Genomic DNA, 23,561 nt, shown 5'->3' on the forward strand with positions numbered 1-23,561 from the left:
TCTTTATGGCATCTATACGGTTTCTTAACTGGAACGTGAGGGGCCTGCGCGATAAAATTAAGCTCGCGGCAGCCTTCACGTTCCTCAAAAAGCAAAGGGCGGAAGTGATGGTGCTAGTTGAGACGCATGTGGAGGGTGGACTGCAGATGGCCCTTAAACGCCCTTGGATAGGGTGGGCATTTCATTCCACCTACACGTCTCATTCAAGGGGGGTTTCGGTACTTGTAGCTAAGTCTGTCCAATTTGAACTTTGCGAAATTCTTACTGACCCACAGGGCAGGTTTGTTTTTCTACATGCTAAATTGTATGGGGAACCCTACCTTATTATGGCCTTCTATATCCCCCCTCCATTTACCATGACGTTGGTTGTTGAGGGTCTGTCTTTTATGTCCAGACATCCGGCGGTTCCTGTTATCTGGCTGGGGGATTTCAACACTACGCTTAACCCTTCCCTGGATAGGCTCAAACCCCCCGAGTTGATGGTGGGGCAAGCTGGGACCACTAGGTTGTCCAGGCTTATAACCACCATTCACCTTGTGGACACTTGGAGGCACAAATTCCCTCAAAAGAAGGAGTATTCATGCTTCTCACCCGCACATGGTTCTCTCTCCCGTATTGACTTTATACTAATATCTAAACAACTCACTCCCAGACTCAGGGAAGTATTGTTCTGCCCCAGACTACTTTCGGACCACAGCCCCTACTCTGTAGTGCTTGACGTGCCCCTGGGTAGGCCTCCGCGGGCGTGGTGACTAAATCCGTTCTGGCTGACATTGTTACCCGAAGATGACACTATTAAAGCGGAGTGGATAAAAATTTTTGAGGATAATGACCACACGGCCTCAGTTCCAGCAGTGTGGGATACATTTAAATTACACGCTCGATCGGTGCTGACTACCCACATTAATAGGCTCAAAGCTGACTCGGCCACTGTCATTATTGAGGCTGAGGCTGATTTGAGCTCCAGGGAATGCACCTACATAGATGACCCGTCTACGGCAAACGCAGATGCACTTAGACTACAGTCGAGGGTGGTTTCTCAGCTACACCAAGACAAGGCCCGACAGAAACTTTTTTTTACCAAACAAAAATACTTTGAATCCGGGGAAAGAGCTGGTAAGTTGCTAGCATATTTGGTACACAGGGAAGACAGGCCCCCGGTTGTTATTTCTTTGCGGGGTCAGGGTGATACAATGATCACGGACCCTTCTGAAGTGACAGCTAGATTTTGGGACTTTTTCGCGGACCTATACACCACTACAGTCTCCGACGACACCACTCAGATAGACGGCTTTTTGGCTCAGGTTTCCCTCCCCCAGGTTACGGAGGAACAGGTGCAGGCTCTGGAGGCCCCTCTGACCACCGATGAAATAGTGGGTGCTATTGCGGAATTTGCAAAATCCAAGTCGCCGGGGTCAGATGGTCTTCCCATTGAATTTTATTCCCGTTACCAAGACGTGCTGGCGCCTAAGCTTCTTGCCCTCTACGGGAGTCTTTTTGATACACTGACATTGCCTCCGTCCATGAGGGAGGCAACGATAGTTTTGATTCCCAAACCTGGCAAAGATCCGGGTTTCCCGGAATCATACCGCCCAATCTCCCTATTGCAGGTAGATATTAAGATTTTAGCTAAAATACTTGCTACTAGATTAAACGGAGTGATCCTTAGCCTGATTCAGGCTGACCAGGCGGGCTTTATGCCGGGGCGGAATACATCGTTCAATCTATGCAGGCTCTATATAAATCTACAGGCAACGCATGAGGCAGTAGGTGAGCGTGTGGTGGTGACACTTGACACAGCTAAGGCATTTGACTCAGTGGAATGGGAGTATCTGTGGAAGTGTCTAGCGGGATACGGCTTTGGCCCGAACTTTATCCGGTGGGTGAAGCTGCTGTATCATCACCCAGCGGCTAAGGTGGTGGCGAATGGGTGGTCCTCCCGGGAGTTTGGCCTTAGTAGAGGTACCAGACAGGGGTGCCCACTGTCCCCGCTACTATATGCCTTGGCTGCTGAACCTTTAGCGGTGTCGATTCGTGAGGACCCTGCGATCAGGGGACTGACGATGGGTCGACTAACCGAAAAAATCAGTCAATATGCTGACGACACGCTGTTATACCTGGCGGACTCGGGCCCTTCCCTCGCAAAGGCCCTACAAAAGATAGAGTGGTTCGGTAGCTTTTCCGGTCTTCGTATAAATTGGGAAAAATCCCAAATTTTGCCTATTGACAGTTTTCCACAGTCAGAATCTCAGGCCAGTCTGCCTCTTCAGCGAGTCGGCACTATTAAGTATCTGGGAGTATATGTCTCTAGGAATCCAGCAGATTACATTGCGCTGAATGTAGAACCATTATTCTCCCTGGTGCGTACTAAGATTCAGGCCTGGTCTCGTCTCCCCCTTGGGGTTTGGGGGCGCGTTAATCTGATTAAAATGGTTCTATTACCTAAAATACTGTATGTGTTGTGGCATGCCCCGGTATATTTGCCGCTGAAATACTTTAAATCCCTTGAAAGTCTCCTTAGACCCTTTGTATGGGGGAATAATAGACACAAGCTTGCTTGGCAGGCTTTGAAAAGCCCGACTGATATGGGGGGCATGGCTCTTCCAGATCTAAATCATTACTATGTTGCCTCACAACTGTCTCAGCTTTTCCATGTAGACAAGACTGATAAACAACGTTTTCTTACCCTTCTCTCCCCTACTTGGGCACAAATGGCAGATGATCCAATAGCTGCTATCTCGACGGGGGCGGGGAGCTCAGTCGTGGAGCCAGGTAAACACTCCATGCTTTTTCATTACAGAAAGATTTGGGATCTGGCATCCACTAAACTGAATGTTGCATCACCAAATGACTATACCCCACTTTGGCATAACAAACAATTGCCGGAACTTCAAAAGATCCAGAGTGTTCAGTTATGGGTATCGAGGGGAATATACTACCTGCATCACCTGATTCACCATGGTACTATTAAAACATTTTTACAACAGGCGCTGCAGGAGGAATATGGTATACCAAACACTATGCTATTTCAGTACCTACAGGTTCAACATGCACTTAGAACACAATTCCCGCAGTCATTGCCTCGGCCTGCTCCCAATCCTATTGTCGCCATAGTGAAGGACACTGATCCCAAAAAGCTTATCTCGTGCTTTTATGGTATGCTTACGGCCCCCGTCTCGGCGAGACTAGCGTATGCTCTGAAGTCCCGCTGGGAGGGTGATGTGGGTGAACTGACAGACGAGGAATGGGAGGAGGCTCTGGAGACGTGCAAGTTGGTGTCCCCTAGGCTCCAGGACAGGCTTTCTCAGATTTACATAGTGCATAAAGCATACCTCACCCCACTCAGGACCGCCAAATATAATATGAATCAATCTGTGCTCTACTCGATGTGTACTCTTGAGACTGGGACGTTCTTCCATCTTATCTGGTCCTGCCCCAAACTGCAGGAACTTTGGAAACAAGTAGTATAATTTCTACATGATGTTATGGGCTCGCCCTTGGCTCTAGACCCCAAACCTTGTCTACTAGGGATATTTCCTGACGTATTAGATAAAACTACTGGCACTTTCCTGCAGGAAACCTTGTTTTCTGTTCGAAAAGTGATAGCTAGACAGTGGATGAGGCCCCTTCCACCCCGGGTTGAGGACTGGAAACGGGAAGTTAATCTTACGCTCCCATACAAAAAATTCTTATATAAAAGTAGGGGTTGCCCAGCTAAATATCATAGAATATGGGATAAATGGCTGCAGGAGGCTGCCACGTGTGATGAGGGAATTTGATGTACTGTTACAGTAAATAACATGTCAATGTTAGGACTTTCCTTGACTGTGATACATAATCGCTACTGTAATGGAAAAATGTCTTTTATCTACTGTTATGGTTATGACGCAACGCCTTTTGAATGTTCGGTGTATGCCACTGTGATTGTAATCTCTGCAATAATGTTCAATAAACATTACCTGTTTAAAAGTAAAAAAAAAAAAAAAACAGCTCAGCCACTACAGCTCAAGCTGTATAATCAAGATAAAGGGGAATCTCCCCACTTAAAACATATATAACTTCGTTTAACTTTATAAATGTAACTAGCTGTCCCCCTTACAAGGTGACACTAGCCACATAATAAATCGAAAGCCTGCGACAAAGGGAGGGTGGCGGGGAACACCACAGCTGATGTTACTGAGGTGATTAAGCCTCCAGGGCTCTGAATCACCCTTTTATTTGATAATACTCATAACAAAAACTCCTCAGCTGCCCAGATACAGAGGTCACCTGACTAGCCTGGGTAGCCAGGTCCAATGGGAATGCTTCCCACACTTTTCCAGACCTGAGGGGGTTACCCAATAATAGCGTATGAGAACCTGTCACTACCTTGATACAACTAGACCTATTTACAGAGGTCAGGGAGCCAATGGGAACACTTCCCTCAATTTAGAGGGGAGACTAGAAACCTCTGCTGCCGCAATCCCATGAGGCAAGGGGAGCATACAACTGCCCCCGCCCCCCTTTTCCTTGCATTCTCAAAGTGATCTGGTTAGGGTTGCATGGGACCCATAAAATCAATTCAAAGGGGAGTGGGTGGGAACCTTCTTGCCTCTTGTGTGTGTGGGGGGAGGGGGAGGGTGAAGTGGCACATAAATCTCTTCTTGCTGTCCTTTCCTGGGAACTGAGGATGCCAAAGTGCCTTGGTCTATAAGCATTAGGGCCAGTGCTTTGGGAGTGTGCCCCTTTTTTGAGAACCCTTTTAGAAGCATCTGTGATTCTGAAAGGTTGGAGGGCTAATAATCATTATGATAACTGGCTATACTTGAAGGCTCTGTTCACACCTAGGCATTTTTGGGCGTTTTTCTGCTGTAAGCCTCAGCTCTAAAACGCCCAACAAGACAAGTCCCATTCATTTCAATGCCCCCTGTTTACATCTGAGCATTTTGTCATCTGAAGGCGTTTTCTGCTTTTTATACTGGTGACCTTTTGACCTGTACAAAATCACGGCAAAATCGCAGCAAAAATCGCGTGACTTTCTGCCTGAAAACAAAACGCCTAGTTGTGAAAAAAGCCTCAATGTCCTCTTGCCATTTGTATATTAAACATGTCTGGTATCCTGGGCTGGTGTAGTCGTAGGGTGACAGGAGCCACTGTTCTGAAAAAATTTAAAACATGGTGTCAGAATAACGGAAAGCTGCTGTCTGATGACTGTTTTTGCATCTTACTGTACACTTGACTTTGACAACCTTCACCAGCTGATACATTTGCTTGATACACATTTATCATAGTATAAACATGGCAAATGTGACTTGCAAATGTTTTAGCAAATGTCTCTGTTGTGAATATTTACATAATGCATGTACTACAAAACACCTACCATCTAATGAGCAGGTGATAGTTATATCATTATGTCTATTATGCATCCAATCCTATTTCTGTTTGCTAAAATCAAGTGACTGCTATATTTACACTATTGTGTATGTGCACAACACATTCATTCTGTGTGGCACCCCAAAAAACCTACATTGCAATGCACTAACACACTACAGACTACACACTACTACACACACAGTAGCTAATAATGGTGAGTGCATTTTTCCTTGTGCATTCTTGTGCATTAGGCAACCAATTTAAATGAACACACATAAATGAATCGCACTGCCTCCCACTATGTACCCCTTAATTATTCACATAGAGGGAGCTGGTATTTGGGTGCCTCCTTATTCCTGATTCTGCTAAACCTGCCACTTGCAGATTCCCACAACTACTAGGCCAGTATTGTTGGGAAGAGGATTGCCCTCGTCAACATGGGGACAAAGTGCTTTGCCAGGATGGTGCTCCATGGCATTGTATCCCCCTATGTTGAGGGCATGTGGCATGGAATGGTTCAGGAGGGCAAGGCAGCCAGGCAAGCTGCCCAGTCTGTTTTTTTTTTAAAACTGTCCCTAGCCCCATAGTTTACATAGCCAGGCATTCCTGGAGTCTGAGTACCTTGATAGATTGATACACCAATAGCTATTTATCTCTTTGGGGGTGCCATTTTCAGTCTGAACCCTAGGGGTCTGCCTTCACCCCTACTGCAAAGATGAACTCTTCCTAACCATACACCAACTAATACACAGAATATATACATTATGAGAAATGAGATCAATATTATATATGATATGACAGTCTCACAAAATATAGTAACCTTTTTTTCTCTGTTTTATGTTTACTGATAACCAGACGAATTGGTTTCTATGTGAACACATTTAAAAACATATCTGGATTGGAGGCAAAGTTTCATAAGGAAATCACAGGGGTAAGTAGTATTTTGTTGAAAATATCCAAAGATTAAATATATCTATATAAAGTGTAAATCCTTGTCATAATAACTAAAACCCATCTAATAATTTGATCTGTTATAGTAGCTTGTGAATTGGTTTTATTGGTTTTAGAATACATGAGAAATAAAAGCACCAATATACCAATATGTTGAAGAGCCTGTGTAAAGATTTTATGCTGGAAAATAAAGTAATCTTGCATTGCATGTTTTTTACTTTTTGAAAATAATAAAAAGGTATTATTGAAAAAGGTTTATTTCTTCAAATTTGATGCACACAGCCAGAGAGGGCATTAAAATTGCTCAAAGCTATACATTTTTATCAGCCAAACAAATATATAAAAAAAATTACAAGCTTTTGAAACACTTAAACAGATAGCAGATAACAAAACGTATTATACAAATAAAATGTAAATTGCATAAAAAAAGATGGCCTGTAAATATGTTAAAACCCTTCACACTGACCGCACTCAAATATGCGTTTATGGCTTGAATGGGTACTGTTTTTCAGAGCCAGCGATTGGCTTTTTAGTGATAACAACCGATACGGCTAAAAGCTGTTTAGCTGTGATCCTTAAGGAGTGGGGGAGGACATCCCTCCACCCCCACACCGTCTTCCACTGCTGTTCCCGGGCCTCCCGAACCTGAGCCTCCATGGCATGTCCACTAGGCTGAGACAAAACTGGATTCGGCTTTGATTGGGTCTCCAATATAAAATGGCGCCATTTAAAAAAAAAAGACAGCGTTCAGAATCGCTGATTTTGGCAATCTGAATACTTTTAAGTGCAAAGGAGGGATTTGGGGTCTTTTAGACCCCAGATCACCCCATAAAGAGTACCTATTGCCACCTCTTACTGTCACAAGGGATGTTTACATTCCTTGTGACAGCAATAAAAGTGATGAGATAAAAATTTTTTTAAAGGGACAATGTTAAAAAATAAATAAATACGATTTTTTTTAACCACTTCAGCCCCAGAGGATTTGACAGCTCAATGACCGGAGGAATTTTACAATTTGCGTCAGAGGGGGCGGGGTCAGGTGACGGGTGGCCCCGTCCTACTCGGCTAAGACGTGTCAGGCTGCCGGGATTCCCGCAGTGTCTCCGGTGGAGACAGGATGTATGCGCTACGCTGGACCATTGGGAGAGATCACCCATCGCTGGACCCTGGAGAAGAAATCAGATCACCCATCGCTGGACCCCGGAGAAGAGAAAAGATCAGATCACCCATCGCTGGACCCCAGAGAAGCGATCAGCCATCGCTGGATAGCAAGAGTGGATTACCACCGCTGGAATCTTTTTTTAATTTTTTTATTTTTAATAAAGGACTTTTCCCAACAGTGTGTGTGTGTGTTTTTTAACAATTGTTTACACTTTCTTTGTGAAATGGTAGGGGTACTTTTGTACCCCCTTACCATTTCAAACGGGGGGCTGGGAACTGAGGGTCCCCTTGTAAAAGGGGGCTTCCAGATTCTGATAAGCCCCCCGTCCGCAGACCCCCACAACCACTGGCCAGGGTTATGGGGATGAGGCCCTTGTCCCCATCAACATGGGGACATGGTGCTTTGAGGGGTCACAGACCCCCAAAGCATCCTCCCAATGTTGAGGGCATGTGGCCTGGTATGGTTCAGGAGGGGGCACTCTCTCGCCCCCCCCCTCCTTTCCAGCGGCCTGCCAGGTTGCTTGCTCAGATAAAGGGTCTGGTATGGATTTTTGGGGGGAACTCCACATCATTTTTTTTTTAATTTGACGCAGGGTTCCCCTTAATATCCATACCAGACCTGAAGGGCCTGGTAATTGAATTTGGGGGGAACCCCACACTTTTTTTTTTTATCAATGACTTTCAATGACTGTCCTCTGTATTATGGAGGGCCGACAATTCATGATAGCTGCGAGTGCTTTTAAATTACTTTTTTCCTGCAGAAATGACACTTTGTGCAGGGACAGTTCTAAGCATGGGAAACATGCGCCCCTTTACATACTATAGACACCCCCAGGTACGAAATTTAAAGGAATATTACACTTTTATTGTTTCACTTTAAAACTGCCTTTTTTTTGCATTGATACGTGTCCCATGGGGCAGGACCCAGGTCCTCAAACACTTTTTAGGACAATAACTTCCATATAAGCCTTTAAAATGAGCACTTTTGATTTAGAACGTATAAGTCCCATAGACTTTAATAGGGTTCTAAAGTTCACACGAAGTTTAGGTCTGTTCGCAGGTTCTGGTGCGAACCGAACCGGGGAGTGTTTGGCTCATCCTTACTAAACCTGCATATTATGGGGATGACAAAAGAAGTGGTCATGTGAAAGCTGCATGCACTCACCAGTAAGGATCGCATTTTTGTACCGGCTATTCAGTACCTGGATTTATCTTGCAGCAGCACATCTAGGGTTTGTTCACACCAGCATCGTTTCCATACATGGCCCCAATGTAAAAATAAGGCAATTTGCGTTATGTCCTATAGTTTCAGTTCACACCCACATAATGTGCTGTTGTGCACAGAAAAAAAAATAGGATTTCAGTTTTGTATGGCATGCTTCAGCACATAGTAATAGTATACATAGTTACATAGTAGGTTACATAGTAGGTGAGGTCGAAAAAATACACAAGTCCATCAAGTCCTACCTATGTGTGTGATTATATATGAGTATTACATTGTATATCCCTGTATGTTGTGGTCGTTCAGGTGCATATCTAATAGTTTCATGAAACTATCAATGCTCCCCGCTGAGGCCACATCCTTACAGTAAAGAACCCTCTACATAGTTTAAGGTTAAACCTCTTTTCTTCTCATTTTAATGAGTGGTCACGTGTCTTGTTAAATTCCATTCCGCAAAAAAGTTTTATCCGTATAGTGGTAATATGGTATTTGTAAATTGAAATCTTTTTTTGCCTCTTAAGCGTCTCTTTTCCAGAGAGAATAAGTTCAATGCTCGCAACTTTCCCTCATAACTAATATCCTCCAGACCCTTTATTAGCTTTGTTGCCCATCTCTGTACTCGCTCCATTTCCAGTACATACTTCCTGAGAACTGGTGCCCAGAACTGGACAGCATACTCTAGGTGCGGGCGGACCAGGGTCTTGTAGAGCGAGAGAATTATCATTTTATCTCTGGAATTAATCCCCCTTTCAATGCATGCCAATATTCTGTTTGCTTTGTTAGCAGCAGCTTGGCATTGCATGCCATTGCTGAGCCTATCATCTACTAGGACCCCCAGGTCCTTTTCCATCCTAGATTCCCCCAGAGGTTCTCCCCCCAGTGTATAGATTGCATTCATATTTTTGCCACCCAAATGCATTATTTTAAATTTTTATACATTGAACCTCATATGCCATGTAGTTGCCCACCCCATTAATTTGTTCAGATCTTTTTGCAAGGTTTCCACATCCTGCGGAAAAGTTATTGTCCTGCTTAGCTAAGTATCGTTCACAAATACAATGAAGAAAGCTTTAAAAAATACACTAAAACTGCCTTATCTGTTCAACAACTGGTGTATGTATCGGCACTTTATAAAAATAGGACTGTTTCTAATCAATGTTCTTTGCAGCAGTATTCATTATATTTATCATTTGTAACTTTGTTTTCATTTATCGCAAAGCACTCTCTCTATAAATTTATAGTGTTTAGCTTGGAAACAATTGAATTTCTTCTGCCTTTGTAACTCTGTCTACAAGCATGAAAGTCATTGCAGGACTGTTCAGATTTATTTGTAAACTGCCAAGTTTAACATCTTCTATCCCTGTAGGCTCTGAATGTTTATGAAAACAATAGAAAAACTATTTCTCCCTGGAGAGCGATTTGTACCATTGTAAAATAGCTGCCTGTGTTCCTTGCTTATTTATTGAGGAGCTGGCATTTTGGCATTGCTTTAAAATCTGTTCCTTATTTGAGCGCATGCATTAAAGTGAGCAGAAACATTGCATATTTATTGCTTAACTTAATTCAAGCCTCCCAGTTGTGCCATATGTAAACAGTGCATGTATAAGAAATTTAAATGCTGTATTATTTTTATTGCTTTACTCAGCTGAGCTTTCTAGAAAAAAATATTGGCTACACATCTTTTGTAGAGAATTATGATGATGCAAGGACAAGAAAATAAAAACACGCACGCTGAATGATAAATGAAAAAACATCAGCCTTAAATCAACAGAACTGCTCAAACCACACATTTTTCTGTAGGGGTATAAAAAAGACCTTGAGAGTGGGCAAGACCGCATTTCTTTTCTCACTGACTGCGCCAAAAGGCCATGTTTTTGCCTTTTTTTCCCTACTCAACATCATCATATAAACAGGAAAGCGATACTAGACCATTATTTTGGTAGGAAAATCCTTGTAAAGATTATACAGGATGTAAAATACTTCTAAGGGTGCAATAGATGCATAAAAAATGTAAGTATAACTAAATGCAAAACTTTTTTTTACGTTTTGGATAGAGTGGAGAGGGAGATTTACCCTCTCTCTTTGTCCTGTTTACCATTATCTTTAAGACGCTTTCACACTGAGCCACCCTGGGTGTCGGCGGTAAAGCGCCGCCATTTTTAGCGCCGCTTTACCTTCATTTTAGTGGTGCTATTCCACAGCTAGTGGGGTGCCAGACCGGTGTTTTGCCAACGGTATTGCAGCGCTGCCCCATTGATTTCAATGGGGAGCAGCGGTGGAGGAATGGTGGAGGAGCGGTGAGTTCACCGCTCCTTCACCGCTCCAAAGAAGCTGCTGGCAGGACTTTTTGTGACGCTCTGCCAGCACACCGCTCCAGTGTGAAAGCCCTTGGGCTTTCACACTGGAGTGAAAAGAGCCGCTTTTTTCAGGCGCTATACAGGCGCTATTTTTAGCGCTGTAGCACCTGAAAAACACTGGCAGTGTGAAAGGGGTCTTAAAATGAAAGCAAAAGAAAACCCCAAATTTTGGTTGTCCCCAGAAAAGTAATAGAGGGGAACTCCTTCAATGGGGAAACAAATTCTTTTGACCAGGGGTTCCCCAAGGAATTCAATTAATTTGCAGGGATTTCTTCTCACTTCCTGTTTGGCTATGGAACAGGAAGTGAAGATGAATCTCTCCAATGTGATACAGATGGAAACAAAAAATCTCGCAGGGATTTTAATCCTCCATTACTCTATCCAAAGGGAAAAAAAATAAATACATATAAAATAAATATATATAAAAGGCATAGAAAAAAAGAAAATAAACGGTAATGGCGATTATTGCACATATAGGTCATAAAAGTGGTAAAATATGGAGTGTCAGGACTTATAATTATAGGAATAGTGAGGTGGCGTAGTAGGGTATAACGCGGGACTAAAGGAGAAGATGTAAAGAGGAAGACAGGATAGGGGCAAGTCTTTAGGACCAAACAATAGTAAGAGTATGAAACTAAAAAGGTAAATTGCCAGAGGGAAGTATCTAGGACAACCTTTGGGTGGGTCTTGAAAATGATCAAAGGAACTGCTATACTGTCCTATACTGCATTGCATATTACATTATGAAACACCTGAAAAAGGAAAGCCCTCCAGCAGCGTGCTGTCGCCATTGACAGGACTTCCGTCTTCACCTGGTCTTTCTTCTGGGTTTGTGGGCTGCGATCATATAAATGGCCAAGCCGTGATGACATCACTGCACTAAAGTCACAGCCACAGCATGGAGCTCTAAAGGGATGGAGTGAGTATGCCGTCCCTTCAGGGAGCAAGTGTAGGTGACATCACTGGCTGAAGAGATAGAGAATATCTCCTGAACGGTGCACATTTAGGAGATATTCCTTGTATCTACAAGTAAACTTTATTATAAGCTTACCTGTAGGTACAAGTGTTCCAGCAATGCTTACTACAGCTTTAAAGCATTTTTTTATATAGCGTTGGTAAGGGTTAGAATGTCTCTTGGGTTTTTATTGATGTCTGTGTCCCCATTGGGGAGATTGAAACCATCTCTATATATCCTCATAACCTAAAAATTTTGAAAAAATAACATTTCCAATTTTCAGCAAAATAGAAGCTCTCATTCTCAGTATACAGTTAAAGGTTGATTGAAGGTTTATTTTCTCTCTTTGTTGGCAGCTGTGTCACAAACTATTTGAAGTTATGAACACATTAGGAGAGCAGCATGCTGATAAAGCTTTTACTATTCAAGGAGCACCAAGGTAGGTACAGTTTTAAAAATATGGTTACAGTTTGTATTGCAATACTAAAAAGATACAGTGTTGTATAAAATTCATTCATTTTACATCCAATTGAAGTCCTCAAATGGGATTCAAATTCCAGTCTGGTTAATTTATTAAAAACAAAAATAAAAGATTTACAAGTAGTTACTTAAATGTACATAACTTTTTGCTGTATAATACATGTTTTTATTTGACTACAATAGTAAGTTCAGTTTCTTGAGTTCCTGGACCCCTCACACAGCACATAAAACCAATCAGAAGCATAGAATTCTACCCAATGTTGATTTCATTGGTTTACTTTCTGACATTATAATATTTAGGATAATTTTATCAAATCCTTACATGGGTTATGGTTATTGTAAAAATATGAACAGATGAACATGAATGCCAAAAAGGTCAACCTCTTACTAAACAACTTCAAGCAAATTGAAATATAACCAGATGGAATATTTTGGACTATTACTGCCACTGTTTTGGGGCTTGTTCAGAACCACAGTTCCTCAAATAATAACCATAAACCATGTTTTCATATAAGAATCATGGAGGCTGACGTTGCTGAACTCTCCTTTGAAGAATGCTAGCTCCCTGGCTGTCATGCTCTCACTTCAATAGTTTCTGAATTGGTGACCCAGAATGAGGAACTCTGAATCTTTTCCAACACTTACTTACAGCATGCTTATACTGGATCTGTTTGGTCAAACATAGCCAGGCAAATAGCATTTTCTTCAGGAGGCGTGTAACAGTCTTGTGATAGTGTCACTTTCAGATAAATTGCTTTGATGCAGAGTTTTCTGGATAGCAATGGCAATTCACTGATTGGTTTCACTTCTTGCCTGGAGTTGCTGGTTAACATAAAATAATTTTGTTTCTTTAATGTTGCAACAGAAAACGATGGTGAGTGGACTGCCATACCTGAGTAAAAGCATTGTTTAGCTGTGCTTTTTCTGTATGATTGAATGTCAAATTCTCAATCATGCAATTTAAAACATGTAGTCTAGTTTAGTGCTCGGTAGTAGCTGGGACTTGAAGTGTCAGTGTGCTATTTTTCCTTGGGTAAAATAAATGTAGCTCCTAGTATATTGTAAATTCGACAGCCAGTGGACCCTTAGTAATTTAGGAAAAAAAACATTGTTGCTAGCCTCCAGGTTTTGCTGCCCTTTTAATATGCTACTACAACATGCCTGCTAATAGAATTTATAATTTCTGCTGAGAGAGTAATATAAAACTGAAGTAGTGAATAGAATAACCATGTAATGCAAAGTATGAATTTTACGCGCTAATCTATAAAATGTTGATATGTGTTTTATAAAGCTTTTCAATGGGAAGAATGTGCAACATTAACATCATAAATGGTGCACTGGCCTATCACAACGTTTGTTTGTTTGTTTGTTTTAAAAATATGGTGTTATAACCAAGCTGATACACTTCTGACCAATCCTACTTTTTACCTACTTTTTATGTTTTAGTGATTCTGGACCCCTTCGCATTGCAAAGACTCCATCGCCACCTGAAGAAGTTTCACAGATCCCCAGTCCATTAGCAAGTCCAAACCATACATTAGCCCCTGCATCTCCTGCACCTGCAAGGCCTAAATCTCCATCACAGGTATGTTAAAGGTGAACATAACTGTATCTGAGCACCACAAGCTGATAAAGCTATCTATTTTTAATATTCAAAACAAAGGCACCCATCCATCCATATAAACCGGGAGAGTAACATTCAAATTTTGTCACATTCGTGTGTAGCAGCTGTTTTTTGTTGGTTTACAGGTTAGCGTAATAAGTTTTCACATTGCACATTTACCCATCCATCCATGTTTCCATTCTTTATTTTGTTGAAAAATCACTTTGATAAACACTCCCTAGCATTTCTAGCCATCTTAAGTAAAGGCAGATGATTCATGTAGTATTTACTTCCTGAAATCCACCTGCCCTTAGCTCAGGTAGGCATGGTGTGCCTAGCTGAGTAAGCCCCTCCTCCAGATGAAATAAGATGCTCGTGAAGGCTCAAGTTGTAAGACTTAGTTTTGGCCTAGGCAAGAAACCAGAAAGCAACTGAAGAAATGTTACAAATAAATAAAAATAAAGTTTAAAGCAAGTAAATATAATTTACCTTCCTATCTATTTAAGAATATTAGCATATTAGAATATAATATAAGTATTAAAACAGTCAATGTTGCTCGAGAGAGTTTAGTTCCACTTTAAGTGGAGTCCAATATTTATTATTTATAGGTTCTATCTGCATGGGAAATAGGTAGTGATCATTGATGTGTAGGATTCTATTATTTGTGAAGCAGCTCATTTATCATTTTTGACAGCTGTCAGATGCTATACTTCAGCATATGGAAGAGCTAACTGCAGGCTAGATAATAAATCTTTAATTTATAGAAAATTCAAAAACTACTTAAAACACAGCATTATGTAGATTCATATAAGCAGTCACATACAGCTAGGCACATTTTTACTTCTTTACATCCAATATTTGCTATATTTCAGCAACCCAATGAAGGTATTATATTATTACAGGTTTCAAGTAAGCCAACACAGAATAAATGAGCAATGGGAGGAATTGGGGAGATCATTAGGAGATCTTCATAATTGTACACTGTACAAACTGAAATATCTGGATGGCTGGGCATTTGATTACCTGCAAGGTTGTTTTCATAGTTAAAGCAAGATATGCTTCTTCTTCATAGGCAGACTTTGTTTTAGGTATTAAAGGATCTGGGCTCTTGAACACGTTTCTATATTCTTGAGGTCTATTTACTAAAGAAATAGACAATGTTTTCACATGATAAGTGAATCGTTTATTTGAAAAAGAGAGTTTCATTTCTTGAAGCAGTAGATTTCAGTGCCAGGACTTTGTTTCTGATGTCTTTTGATACAGTATAGAATGGTGCTTGGTGCAGAGGAAGTAGTCAAACAACAGGTTATGCACATAAGGTTAGTGTTAGGTTTACAGGGAAGGTTAATTTGAGGATGACAGGGTTTGTTAATGTAAAGGAGGCCCTAGGTTAGGGCATCCTTCTTTGTGTCAGGAGCTCTGCACTGTAAACATCCACCAACTCTGAACCTAATTACCAAAAGTTACATAGTTAGTAAGGTTGAATAAAGACACCAGTCCATCCTGAGTGAGTGTCTACAATTGTCCCTATCCCTGTACATTGCACACTCACATCAGTCCCTACCCTCAAGGAGCCCACAATCCAAGGTCCTGATTCATATACTAGGGCCAATTTGGGACAGAAGCCAATTAACCTACCTGCATGTCTTTGGAGTGTGGGAGGAAACTGGAGTACCTGGAGGAAACCCATGCAGACACAGGGAGAACATGCAAACTCCAGGCAGGTAGTGTCGGGGTTGGGATTCAAACCAGTGACCTCTTTTACTGCTAGGTGAGAATGCTAACCACTACACCACTGTGCCGCCCGAAGTGCTGATAATTCTAATAGACATTTGTTTTTATCTAAACTTTTCATCAATTAAATCAATTTTCATCAATCAATTTAATTCATTAAATAATCAATTCTAATGTTAAAATAATGAGTCTTCCCTTTTCTAAAACAACCCTCATTTTAGTATAAAGTCATATTGCCTAAATACACTGAGAAAAATTATAAACGCAGCTCTTTTGTGTTTGTCCTATTTATCATGAGCTGAACGCAAAGATCTATGACTTTTTCTATGCACACAAAAGGCCTATTTCTCTCAAATATCATTCATAAATCTGTGTTAGTGGGCACTTCTCCTTTGCCGAGATAATCCATCCACCTCACAGGTGTGGCATATCAAGATGCTGATTAGACAGCATGATTATTGCACAGGTGTGCCTTAGGCTGGCCACAATAAAAGGCCACTCTAAAATGTGAAGTTTTACTGTATTGGGGGGTCCGAAAACCAGTCAGTATCTGGTGTGACCACCATTTCCCTCACACAGTGCAGCACATCTTCTTTGCATAGAGTTGATCAGGTTGTTGACTGTGGCCTGGGCCTGTGGAATGTTCCATCATATATAACCCTAGTGGGAAGGCATATGAGACCCTCTATAACCAAAGGGTCCATTTGTTGAGGTGAGCGGCCATCTACTACTCTGGTGGAGGTTTTTTCCCACAAAGTCACCTGCATGCTAGTACTATCATAGAAGTCTGCATGGATTGTTTCTTCATTTTTATTTTGGACTTATTTAGCGCTGCATTGCCTGTTTTATGATTTTACCTTAGGGATTTGAAATTTTGACCCTTGGTGTTCAGCTGCTTTTTAATTGTGAGATTGTATTGGGCTGATTTGTTTCTTTTTTTTTTTTTTAATGGGTGACATGTGCGGTGATTATGCTGGCCATGCAAGAACTGGGATGTTTTCAGCTTCCAGAAATTGTGTACAGATCCTTGCATCATGGGGCCATGCATTATCATGCTGCAACTTGAGGTGTTGGTGTCATATGGGTGAGTGGTTTGCTGATGTCAACATTGTGGATCCAGTGGCTCATGGTGGCGGTGGTGTTATGATATGGGCAGGCATATACTATGGACAATGAACACAGGTGCATTTTATTGATGGCATTTTGAATGCACAGAGATGCTGTGATGAGTCCCATTGTTGTGCCATTCATCCTCGAGCATTGCCTCATGTTGCAGCATGAAAATGCATGGCACTATCCATGATCTTTGCGTTCAGCTCATGATAAATAGGGCAAACAGAAGTGTCTCATTTAGAATTTTGCTCAGTGTATATACAAGGACATCCCTAATATCCAGCTGAGGTAAAACAGAATACACATGATGACTTTCTTTATATATAATTCTCCCTTAATCACTGTGTGAATTTGATCCAAGACATTGGAATTGATTTAATAAAGGCAAATTGACTATTCACTTTGCAAGGGAATTTTCTCTTAAGCTTACTGAATGTGGAGACATTTCACTTTGCAAAGAAGACTCAATCACATGCAAGTAAAACAAAACATTTTTTTTTTTTTTGCTTGCACATGATTAGATGATGGACTTTAGCAGAGCTTAAGGTAATTTACAAATTGCTGGGGAAATTTCCCCTGCAAAGAACAACTTCAATTGCAAGGTGAGCAGTCTATTTGTCTTTAGGTAAATCAACCCCACTGACCTACATTGATTTTGATATTTACATCTACCCCAATACGGTTCCCAATGATACTACAAAGCGAATAAGCGCCTACTTAAATAAAACAGCCATTGAGAGGCTTACATAAATCTAACTGGAATGTGTGCATGAGAAAAGGCATACTTGTAAATTTAAAAATATAATGTTACTGCACTTAATTGTGTACTTTTGGGTACAAGACGTTTTTGAACCATTACTGGATTCCTTAGTGATATTAATAATATTGCCTTTTTTCTCTAACAAAGATTACAGAGTTATTAGATTTGGTGAGTTATATTTCAGTTGATGAATGTTAATTATTTTTCACTTGTAACTGGCTAGAACTATAGCGCTTCTTTCTTTTTTTTCCGATATGTTCAATGTCTGTTAACATTTACACTTCAATTTGCCCTTTAGATGCAATTAAAACTAGAAAACAAATGCAAAAGCAAAAAAATCTGTTGTTTTACTGCGTGCTCCAGGACACACTGACTGCACCAAGACTAATCCTTGAAATAAATATAAACTTAGAATGTGTGTGTCAAGCTGAAAACTAAAAGTAGAGAGGAATTAGAATCTCTGTTTTTTACTGCCTTCCAGGGCTCTATTATGCCCCGTACACACGATCGGACTTTCCGACAAAAAAAACATGGATTTTTGTTCAAAGGTTGTTGGTTCCAACTTGTCTTCCATGCACTCGGTTATACAAATGTTGGCCAACAATTACGAACGTGGGAACATGGGGACCTACAAGACGTACAACAAGCTGAGAAAAAGGAAGTTCAATAGCCTGTGCAACCGTGTGTATGCAAAACAAGTTTGGACCAAAATCTGTTGAAAAAAATCAGATGGAGTTTGTCGTCGGAATGTCTGACCGTGTGCACAGGGCAGATCTCAAACTTTGTGTGTCGGAAATTCCAACAGAAAAAGTCCAATTGAGCCCACAGAAAATGTGCGATTCTATTGTGTTGTCAGAAATTCCGATTGCACATTTTCCAACGGAAAGTTCGACTGTGTGTACAGGGCAATCTTTTCCGACAACAAAATCCAATTGTTTAAATTCTGATCGTGTGTAGACAATTCTGACGCACAAAGGGCCATGCATGCTCAGAATAAATTACGGGACAAATGCTATTGGCTACTGGCCTCTTTATAGTCCCGTAGTACGTATTGTACATCACTTCGTTCTCAACGATAATGCATGGAAGACAAGTTTGAGCCAAAATCCGTCGGAAATGTTTTTTCCGTCTAAATGTCCAACCGTGTGTACAGGGCATAAGAGTGATTTATCTCACTTAGGTTAATATCACCTTTTCAACACATTAGTGACCATATAGCTGGGGAAAACTCACCAGAGGCAAGGCTGTTTTAGAGGATACAAAACGCAACAGAGACTTGGCAAGAGATCAAACTCCTCCCTGCCCTACTCAAACCAAAAAAAAAAATGGCTATACATACACTTTAAGTAAAATTATTGATACACGATGCTGATTATATTGATATACACATTTCATGTATTCATTTGTGTTTGACATGTATACAGTACCTAATATGGGTTGTGCCAATGAATTATGATGGTATATATGATCTGTTGCACTGAAAGGCTTTAGAACAGTGATGGCAAACCTTGGCACCCCAGATGTTTTGGAACTACATTTCCCATGATGCTCAACTACACTGCAGAGTGCAAGAGCATTATGGGAAATGTAGTTCCAAAACATCTGGGGGGCCAAGGTTCGCCATCACTGCTTTAGAATATCTGATATCAGTATGCTAGTTATACCTCAGCACCCATAATGCTTTGCTTTACTATAGTCATAATATTCTCTGTTTTGCACAGTGATAGATACTCTTACCATCCTCACAGTTAAACATGCTTTATAAGCATCCAAATGTGCCACCATTTAAATACAAATCATAGATCTTAGGTGTACCGTTTATTAGTCATACTGAGGCAAGTACTAGAACTCTGAAGTGCAAATATTTATAGATAGAGTAAAACCATGTACTTTAGGTGGCACAAACTTCCCTGTTTGATTTAGGTTCAGAAAGCTATCAGATATAATATCTCACAGGAGCATTTTCCAAAGGGAATGTTTTCTAGGCCATCCTTTGTTGGTAGAATATACAGTTATTAGATTATACATTATCTGTAAGGTAAATTATGGACATAAGAGTCTCACAAATGAAATAATGAATGTTTTAATGGCAGCTGAGAAAAGGCCCTCCTGTTCCTCCATTACCGAAGCTCACGCCATCAAAAGAACTGCAACAGGAAAACATTATTAGCTTCTTTGAAGATAATTTTGTCCCTGAGATCAATGTGACAACCCCATCACAGGTTAGTAATGTATATTTATTTATACACACATGTATACGGCATGTATGAAATAATGTTTAGAGGTCTGCCCTGTCCTTTACAGTGAATATCAAATTAGATTTATGCTTCAGTTCTGTAACAAGCAATGATGGGTGCCATTAGGCTGGGTGAATATATAGAACAAAATAGACTAGTTGGTGAGAAATCTATGAAAGTATATTTTGGAAAAAAATAAATCTGGGATAAAAATCCTTATCTAAGAAATTGAGTTTTCTTAATACTAGGTGCAGAGCAGTGGGGTCACTTGCACTAAAGCTGAATAGATACGTTTCATCATCATAAAACTAGTATGGGGCCTACGGGTTGGCTTTTATCTGAAAAGTTTCTGAAGGATTTTGTTTTATGACTCATGATTAGATGTTGGAAGTCAGCAAAATTTCACCTTATTCACTAAGCCCTAGGACAAATTCTCTTGCAAAGACTTCCCTTGCTAAGTAAACAGTACATTTGCCTTTAGTCAATCGAACCCACTGTCTCTAAACATTGCACACTGCACCTATTCTACATTCTGAGTGACTTTCGCTTGTTGAGTCTTATAAGACAAGAAAACAATTATTTTACTGCAGAGCTGCCAATGCGTGCAGCCTATCAGCATTCCTGTAGCAAAATGCTGAGTTGCTGTTTTTTGTCTGTCCAACTCTAAAGATAAATAATTTTTTTCTTTTTATGTTTCTTGTGTGAGCATTATTGGTCTGAATTGGTTTGAATTTTGGATGCACACTTTTAGTTTAAATTTATTGTTCTAAAAATAATCTTATGATATATAACACTCTTTTTCTTAATAGGATTTCCTTTTGTATATATGAAGTGGAGCTTTACTATTTAAAATGTGTGATTCCATTTATCCATTTTCTGTTGTGAAGGCTCTTCATTTCATTATAGACACTATTTCTCAGTCTATAACGGGGTAGGCAACCTTTTGAGCACAGTGTGCCGAAAAAGTTTTTCAAAGAGATTGAGCGTGCGGATTTTATAACAAAACAATGTAAACTTCACACTCTCAATCACGAAAATGATTTTGTATAAAGTAAATGTTATAAACTACTTTAGTAGTGAGAAATTAACATCAAGCACTCTCCCGCCTCAGATCAGCCCCAATTCATGCACCTTCACACCTTTAGATCACTGCCCCACCACTGTAGCCCCCTGCACATCTGCCCCACCACTGTACATCTGCCCCACCACTGTACGCCACTGCTCATCTGTCCCACCACTGTAACTCCCTGTACATCTGCTCCACCAATGTTCCCCCTTTCTTATTTGCCCCTCCCCCCCCCCCCACAATGTACCTCCATGCACATCTGCTCTACAACTGAACCATCTTCTCATCTGTTCTAACACTGAACTTATCTTCTCATCTGCCCCACCACTGTACTCCCTTATCTCTTCTGCCACACAACTGTACCTCCTGCACATTTGTCCCACCTCTGTTCCCCCCTGCTCTTCTACCCCACCACTGTATCCCCCTTCTCATCTGGCCCACCACTGAATGCCCCCCGCTCATCTGTCCCACCACTGAACCCCTGCTCATCTGCCCCATCACTGTACCTCCCTGCTTTTCTGTCCCACTACTGAACCCCCTTCTCTTCCCTCCCACCACTGTACCTCCTGCACATCTGCCCCAAAACTGTACCCCCTGCCCTTCTGTCCCACCACTGTAACCCTCCTGCTCATGTGCCCCATCAATGTACCCCTGATCCCATCTGCTTCACCACTGTACTTCCCTGCACATCTCCTCCACCACTGTTTTCCCATGCTCTTCTGTCTCACTACTGAATCATCTTCTCATCTGTCCTAACACTGAATCCATCTGCTCATTTGCTGCACCACTATAACCTGCTTTCTCATCTACCCCACCAATGTACCTCCTGCACATCTGTCGCACCTCTGTATGGCCCTGCTCTCCTGCCCACCAGTGTTCCCCCTGCTCTCCTGCCCCACCACTGTTCCCCCTGCTCTCCTGCCCCACCACTGTAACTCCCTGCTCATCTGCCCCACCTATACACCTCCTTTCACATCTGCCGCACTGCTCTACCCCCTGCTTTTCTGCCCCAACACTGAACCCCCCTGCTCATTTGGCTCAACACTGAACCCCCCTGCTCATTTGGGCCAACACTGAACCCCCTAGCAGGACTGTGATTGGCTTTAGCAGATGCCAAGACAGTCCTCCTCTTCCTGGAAACAGGAACCGCCCCCCAGCAGAACTGCACCCAATCTCTTCTCCCTCACAAAAGCTGACAATTGCAGCTACAGCAAAGTTAGAGAACCAAACATTGTTTCCCATCTTTTTCAATGTGTGGGAGCTCATTGAAATTGGAATGCATTAGTGTCTCACCGACACATCCCTGTGCTGCTCTGTTGATGGGGAGGGAGTCGAATGCTGGCAGAAGATTATTTCTTTAAATTCTGACAAAAGAAACTTTGTTAAAGATTTCTGTATTAATACAAAGGTGTTCACAATATAAATCTTAGGATTTTTTTTCAATAGAATGAAGGAACAGAAGAAAAGAATGTAGAATCATTACTAGACCTGGACTTTGATCCTTTCAAACCAGAGGTTGCAACACCAGGAATAACACAGTCCCATTCACCCATGTCCCAGGTATGTAGTATTGCTCTGTTATTTACATTTTAAGTGTCAAGCTACAAGTTTCATTACAATATTTTGTTGCACAATTGAAAATGTCAGGCTCCAGTGTTTTTTTGGTAATGATGAATTGCAGAATGTAAGACGACGAATGCCAGTGGACACATGGGAGGTGAAATCAGTAATTAACACCTCGCAGCTACAGCAGGACAAAACCATAGAGTGCTGCAACACTGCAAGTGCATAGTAAAAAAAAAATCTGTAAATATTAATCCATGCAAAATGACTCTCCTTGATGAAGTGTGAACAAGCATTATTGTATGGACACAGTTTTTTCGTTCGGTCGTTTTACTTTTTATGGTTTTGCTAAATAGAATGTCAGATTAGAAAACATCAGTTTTGGGCAGCTGGACTTTACTCAATATGACGCTTTCTATTACTTTGATGGATCTGGTCATGTTTAGATGCCCAGAAGATACAAATGGTAGTCCCCAACATTATCAAGGCTTCTAGATAAAACATAACAAGAATTTACTGCCATGGCACAATGATGAATTTTGCAAAAAGTATGCTTTAAACTACACATTGAAATGTTACAAGAAAATAATAGGCACGTACCTGACCTCTCAGGTACTTAACAAGCTGGAGACATCCCTGCACAGACAACAGAATAAATAAAGCTAGAACTAGTATATACTGTATGAGGATGCTGGAGGGCCAACATGACACTTTTCCTCCTTAATCTTCCCAATTTTGGCCCACATTCCTGCTGAATAAATTCATGGCTTCTTTCCTGTTATCACGTCAGTGCTGGAGAAATGCTCTAATGTCTTCTGATGGGTTTGTTTCTGGGAGGACTACAATATTTTATTTACTCATAACCATAGATTGAAAATATACAGTATATAACTGTAGCAAAACATCAGTGAGACTAGTTGGGTGGTAGGAGAATTTACAACACACACAACGGGTTTCCAAACTTGCTATCCAGGCTGATGTTTAGTTTATTACAGTTGAACACAATC

The 23,561-nt window shown here is 41.1% G+C and overlaps 1 protein-coding gene across 14 annotated transcripts in view; it reads left to right on the top strand.

Moving 5' to 3' along the window:
* The window catches only part of AMPH (amphiphysin), a 301,464-nt gene that overhangs the window by 219,230 nt on the left and 58,673 nt on the right, over positions 1-23,561 (top strand). For 11 of the 14 annotated variants that reach the window (XM_077491630.1, XM_077491632.1, XM_077491634.1 and 8 more), the window contains 6 exons: positions 6,208-6,283; positions 12,355-12,437; positions 13,925-14,063; positions 17,836-17,856; positions 19,782-19,910; positions 22,438-22,551. In XM_077491630.1, the coding sequence (XP_077347756.1) occupies positions 6,208-6,283; positions 12,355-12,437; positions 13,925-14,063; positions 17,836-17,856; positions 19,782-19,910; positions 22,438-22,551 (562 nt within the window). The remainder of the gene's footprint in view (positions 1-6,207; positions 6,284-12,354; positions 12,438-13,924; positions 14,064-17,835; positions 17,857-19,781; positions 19,911-22,437; positions 22,552-23,561) is intronic. The other 3 variants (XM_077491631.1, XM_077491636.1, XM_077491633.1) reach the window with 1 other exon arrangement.

Source organism: Lithobates pipiens, unplaced genomic scaffold (assembly GCF_037356315.1).
Source record: "Lithobates pipiens isolate NorthernLeopardFrog02 unplaced genomic scaffold, aLitPip1_a1.2 Scaffold_19, whole genome shotgun sequence".
Classification (NCBI taxonomy): domain Eukaryota; kingdom Metazoa; phylum Chordata; class Amphibia; order Anura; family Ranidae; genus Lithobates; species Lithobates pipiens.